This window comes from Monopterus albus, unplaced genomic scaffold, assembly GCF_001952655.1.
Source record: "Monopterus albus unplaced genomic scaffold, M_albus_1.0 scaffold139.1, whole genome shotgun sequence".
NCBI classification, from domain to species: Eukaryota; Metazoa; Chordata; class Actinopteri; order Synbranchiformes; family Synbranchidae; genus Monopterus; species Monopterus albus.
In genome coordinates this window covers 772,967-775,413 of record NW_018128019.1, presented here as the reverse complement: position 1 = coordinate 775,413, position 2,447 = coordinate 772,967, and the positions used below count along the sequence as shown (strand labels likewise).

At 43.8% G+C, this 2,447-nt stretch overlaps 1 protein-coding gene across 2 annotated transcripts in view; it reads right to left on the bottom strand.

Moving 5' to 3' along the window:
- kif19 (kinesin family member 19) overlaps nt 1-2,447 on the bottom strand; it is a 35,203-nt gene that overhangs the window by 2,863 nt on the left and 29,893 nt on the right. The window contains exons 12-17 of one of the 2 annotated variants that reach the window (XM_020613868.1): nt 1,802-2,000; nt 1,404-1,674; nt 1,085-1,209; nt 804-967; nt 605-710; nt 15-77 (exon numbers count right to left, since the gene is read on the bottom strand). In XM_020613868.1, the coding sequence (XP_020469524.1) occupies nt 42-77; nt 605-710; nt 804-967; nt 1,085-1,209; nt 1,404-1,674; nt 1,802-2,000 (901 nt within the window). In that variant the 3' untranslated portion in view covers nt 15-41. Of the gene's footprint in view, nt 1-14; nt 78-582; nt 711-803; nt 968-1,084; nt 1,210-1,403; nt 1,675-1,801; nt 2,001-2,447 lie in introns of those variants that run through there. The other variant, XM_020613869.1, reaches the window with a different exon arrangement.

Below are 2,447 nucleotides of genomic sequence, written 5' to 3'. Positions count from 1 at the left end.
GGGGATCTTGGGGGGCGGCTGACCCTGTGGCAGAGAGGGCTTTAGCTCAGAGAGCTCTCAGGAGCCAGTGGCTGCAGCTGCAGACGTGAAGTGCCACATTATGATTAGACATTCACTGTGGTCCTTTGCTTTTTTCTAGGTCAGGTTGGGTGCCATCCTAATCAACTCTGTGTCTCTCCAAAATGAAATTTTTACTTTGAACAGGGCATTTTGGTTTCTAGCTGTCATTACTCTCATACTTCAGCTTGTCAGTGAGTCACACTACCGATGAATTTGCATACAGAGAAAATTAGATGGAGGTACAATTATTCCAAGCCTGGAACAAAGATGTAATTGTGCTGGTTTGCAAATTTAAACACGGGAAGCTGAGCAAAAAACCCTTAACACCGAAGCAGAGAGCCACCTCTTTTACAGAGGCAGCATGGGTTGAAAATGAAAATGTTCTACCAGAGTGAAATATCTGTGTGAGTTTAATTCAAATAGGAACTTGTATTACTGGAAGTGAAAAGCAACACATGACTGGACTCTATTAATTCACAGCACGAGTCACCTCTGAGGGATAGCTATTTAGTTTGAATGAACTGCCTATTAGAATTGTCCTCACCTCTCTGTTGCCCTTCCCGTTAATGTGGATGGGAGGTGGCGTCATTACAGCAGAGTTCTTCAGGTGCCTGGCATGAGGGCTGCTCTTAAAAACTCTGTTATTGTCCCTGACAGAGGGAAAAAGAACAAAACTAATCCACATGTATGCTTGCTGTTAATATTAAATGCAGCTGCTGTATATGAACATGACAGGCTCTTACAGCTCAAGCTCAGGAAGAATGGGTGGCAAGGTGTGTCTGCGGATTTTGGCGTGATCTCGTCTGTTGTCCGAGCACATGTTGTTTACACTCTCCTGGTCTGAGTCTATGTCCTGCAGGTTGTCACGACCATGGTTGGGCAGGGTGATCTTGGGTAGAGAGCCCTCCTGGAAATGAGCACGAAGCATTTATTAGGAACCGTTTATACTGTTTCATGTGGTGTAATCATCTAGGCAACAGCTTTAATATCTTTGTATAATTTGGATTTTGCATGCAGGGGTTACCTTAATAGTGTGTCTGGTGGTCATCTTATCCAGGGCCATTGCTCTGTCCAGTTTCCTCTCATCCAGCTCCCTCATGTACATATCATACAGCTCCTGGAGGTGTAGAGGTACTAGCAGACTGTGCTCTGAAATGCACATACACAAATATACTTTCCAGGAAACCAGAAGTTCACTGTATCTAAAACAAAAAGGCTACAGCTGCAACAAACCTAGTGATTTATGAAATTGTTGCAGCTCTAAACCAGATGTCTGTAAAGGACCCAAACAGCTATTAACCAAAGAACAAATATGTAATAAAACTAAATGCTGACAGACTCACCGTCAATGAACTGTCTCTGCTGCTGTATGATCTCGTCACACAGGTGTCTGTGCTGCTCGAAGCGCTGCACCACAAAGTTTTTCTGCCGGATGACGTTGTCCTTGAGCAGTGCGTGGGACTGCATCTCTGCGTTCTCGATCTCCAGCTCGTGGACCTTGCAGAGGAGGCTCAGGACCTCGCGCTGTTCCTCTGAGCTCACCCGCCGAGGAAGCAGCTCCTCCAAGCGGTGAGCCTGGTCCCGGAGCTCCAGAAATCTTCGCTCAAGCAGCGCCTTAAGGGGGAAACAAGAAGAGCTGGTCAGATTTTTTTTTTTTTATGCAGATTTGTCTCATACAGTCAAAGATGACCCAAGATTACACTTTCCCCTTACTTTTCAAGAGGTAGGCAAGTAATCCTACCTTCTGTTTGTGTATCTTCTTCTGTTCAGCCACAAGTGTGACCAGATTTTCTCGGGCAATTGCCACCTCCTGTGTCTCAGTGCTGTCAGGAGGAGATTCTGGGGAGTCAGAGTCCTTCTCACTGTCATCCTTATTGACATGCTCCTTTCTACTTTCCGCACGCCACTTCCTCCTGCGCCTACTCTGCTGCTGCTCCCAGCTGGGGGAAAAACAAACATTTTAATTGCCAGCAATAATTACATGTCATCTGACCATAATGATCAGATTTCTGCAGCTACATTTGAATGTACATTGTGTACAAATAATAATCATTTTCAAATGATGGTCTGTAGCTGGTCAAACTGATGGTTAAGTTTCTTACATCATGATGAGTTGCACATACTACACTGTAAGTCAGTGTTGAACCTTTTTGTCAAGTAACTGAATTCCTGAACGTTTTACAGGGGATTAATAGATTATATACAGTGCCTTGCGAAAGTATTCGGCCCCCTTGAACTTTGCGACCTTTTGCCACATTTCAGGCTTCAAACATAAAGATATAAAACTGTAATTTTTTGTGAGGAATCAACAACAAGTGGGACACAATCATGAAGTGGAACGAAATTTATTGGATATTTCAAACTTTTTTAACAAATAAAAAACTGAA